The sequence below is a fragment of the Austrofundulus limnaeus genome, unplaced genomic scaffold (assembly GCF_001266775.1).
Source record: "Austrofundulus limnaeus strain Quisiro unplaced genomic scaffold, Austrofundulus_limnaeus-1.0 Scaffold1112, whole genome shotgun sequence".
Taxonomy (NCBI): Eukaryota; Metazoa; Chordata; class Actinopteri; order Cyprinodontiformes; family Rivulidae; genus Austrofundulus; species Austrofundulus limnaeus.
This window is the reverse complement of record NW_013953514.1, coordinates 40,394-43,363: the sequence shown is the minus strand read 5'-3', so window position 1 is coordinate 43,363 and position 2,970 is coordinate 40,394. Positions and strand designations below refer to the sequence as shown.

General features: G+C 36.9%; 1 protein-coding gene across 1 annotated transcript in view; it reads right to left on the bottom strand.

Moving 5' to 3' along the window:
- Positions 1-2,970, bottom strand: part of serinc3 (serine incorporator 3) — a 26,451-nt gene that overhangs the window by 10,293 nt on the left and 13,188 nt on the right. Inside the window, exon 9 of the mRNA XM_014030748.1 lies at positions 1,165-1,392. Within this exon, the coding sequence (XP_013886202.1) occupies positions 1,165-1,392 (228 nt within the window). The remainder of the gene's footprint in view (positions 1-1,164; positions 1,393-2,970) is intronic.

Genomic DNA, 2,970 nt, shown 5'->3' with positions numbered 1-2,970 from the left:
GTGGAGCCGAGAAGTACGGTGTGCTGTCTTGTGTTTTCTCAACATATAATTTACATATCTTCTAATCTCTTTTTCACTCTTTCTCAATGCATTTCACTTTTTTCTTTTTTCTTCTTTTTCTCCAATAAAAAAAACAAAAAAAAACATAATAATGGTGTGGAGAGGATGGCTAAAGGGGGAGAAGGGAGGCCATCAAAAAAAGAAAGGTAGAAACAAGCTGAGGAGGACTGAAAGGTGGACACACAGGGAAAACACAGAACAACAAAAACACACATCCTCACAAGCGACTCCAGGATTAATCAACGGATTTATCACTGAGGGAACAGTCGATGACCCACCATATCTTCAAATTATATATCCAGCAAAATATGTTAAAGAAACAAAAAATCCCAGGTATGTTTCATTGAAAGTCTTTAAAAACAAGGCTAAATTGTTTTAAAAATTATTTTTGTAAGTTTTCTAGCTGTTGCTCTGAAAAAGCTGTTACATTCCATATATGGTCAATGTCAGGTTAGTATTGACTGAAGGCAGACGACAGATTTATAACATAGCATCAGCATCAACTGTCTTTCTCACAAAACAAAACTTTTTTTTCTAATTTAGCTCTGTGTTGACCAGCTCTGCAGTAGTAGACCTACACCCAAAGGTGGACCAAAGATTGATGTCTAAAACCAAAAGTTTTTCTAGTTGACATTTCTGAAAAACCTCTAATGGGAGTCCACCTAATCAGATGTCTGAACCACCTCAACTGATTCCTGTCAACGTGAAGGAGCAGTTTCTTAATTCAAGATGGCCACCATACTCAACTGAACTTAGAAAACATAAAAATGGCCACAATTCAATCAATGTCACAGATAGTTTTCTAAAAATTGATGAGTCTGTAGCTGAGAATTCTTTACAACACATTATGTTAAGTGCAACTCATGCACAAAATCATACATAATTTTATTGAGGTTTGACCAAAACAAGTCGTTTTTCAACATAACATGATCTTGGTCTAAAACGTGGGATATGCAGAAATGCTACACATTTTATTATCTTTATTAATCATCCTTTTTATTTATACAGCTCTCTTTTACCTTGTCCTTTATTCTACATTAGAGTCTTATATATGATGCACATCCTGAATAGAAAAAGCAGAACTGTGGAGTAGGAGGTACTGACCTATACCAGTTGGTAAGTGTCATCATGATGTAGAGTGAAGCTAAGAAGAGCATGAAGTGGAAGAAGGAGTAGCTGTATGGGACGGCATCTCGCTCGTTGTCTTCCACTTGTCTGGACCCCATCGACTCCTCGGACAGGTCATTGCTGCCCCCCCGCTCAGCGAGAATCGATGACTGTTTGGAGACCATGGTCAGCTTGTTCACCTGGTTCGTGTTGGATGAACGAATGCTGAGGAAAGTGTGAGTCAAAAATGTTCGGCGTCCATGAACACAGTTTGACAGGCGGCCCTTTCTAAATGTATTTTTACACGGGTCGGGTACACAGCTGTGGCTAGTCAAGGTGGTAGTAGCTGAGTCTTCACAAGCAAAAGGCTACATCTGTCATTTTTCAACACAAAGTGACTTTAAAAATTAATATTAAAGAAATTACTTATTTTTAGGGATGCACCAGTTTTTCTCAAAGTTTTTCTACGAGTACAAGTACTTCAGATTGGGTACTCGCCGATTCCGAGTACCGATACGAGTACTTACTGAATTATAACTTACTTAGTTATTATGACCCCCACAAGCGAAGCGTAAGTGTGAGTCATATTATTTTCATTCCGTTTTCTTTTTTTCCAGTGATTTTTGGTCAACCATAGCACAAAAACAGCTGCACCGGTCAACATGAAATTTGGCAGGACTGTAGATGAGTCTGACCTACACTGAGCCAGCCAACGGTTTTACGATACACCCCATATTTGAGGAGGGGGCTGCGTTCAAAGAGGGGGTGTCAGGACAAGCAAAAATGCTTATAACTCAGAAACTGTTCAACATAGAAGCTACAGATTTCTTTTGTTGTTTAGCTCTGGTGAAGCTCTATCCATCAGGCCCAACAATCATTGCCCCCCGGACCCCCAATTTATCTGAAAAAGTAGTATCTGGACATACAAAAATGGTTATTGCTCAAAAACTATTAAACATAGGAGCTTCAGATTTTCTTTGGTTGTTTAGCTCTGATGAGGGACTATCCATCAAGTCAACCAATGGCACCCCCCAAAAAAAATAAATAAATAAAAGACCCCCACCCAAGCCACTACGATTTTGGGATGCACCTAGTAGCATGACATTTATTAGGAATAAAGACTTCTGAGTTCTGGTGCATTTCTGCATGCGGGTGTCATTATGTTACCGCTATGCGGTGTCTAGTTTTAATATTAAGGTACTAGAGATGTTTGTAAAACCTAAAACTCGAACAAATTTGAAGAACAGATGTAGTACTTCAGTCAAAGGAATAAGATTGTGGAATAATCTGGATAGTGATTATAAAAATGCTGGCTCAATTAATTTGTTTAAAAGAATGATAAAAGTCAATTTGCTAAAGAAATGTGAAATTGTAAAATCTTTATTTATAAGAGCTGCTGTTTGAGGAGTTGAAGTTTTTGTTTTGTTTTATCAGATATCAGTATATATCAGATACAAGATTTTTTCTTCTTTCTGCTACATTTCATTTTATTTGATTTGTATTATTTTGTTGTATGTTAATTTGTTTTGGTTTCAATGAAATGAATAAAAAAATCTGGCACTAAATTAGAAACATATCTAATGTTTGTCAAAATGAACCTCAGTTTAAACCAGTTGTTTATCCTGGTCCTCAAGGACATTGTCCTGCATGATTTAAAGGGACAACATCATGTAAAATAAACTTTTTTGAGTTTTATATCATGTTATAATTTTATACTCTCATAAAAAAAAACATGTCCAAAGCCTTGCTCTGACTCATTCATGCATGTTTGAGAAATCCTGCAGTGTTTTTAGGAAGCCATGC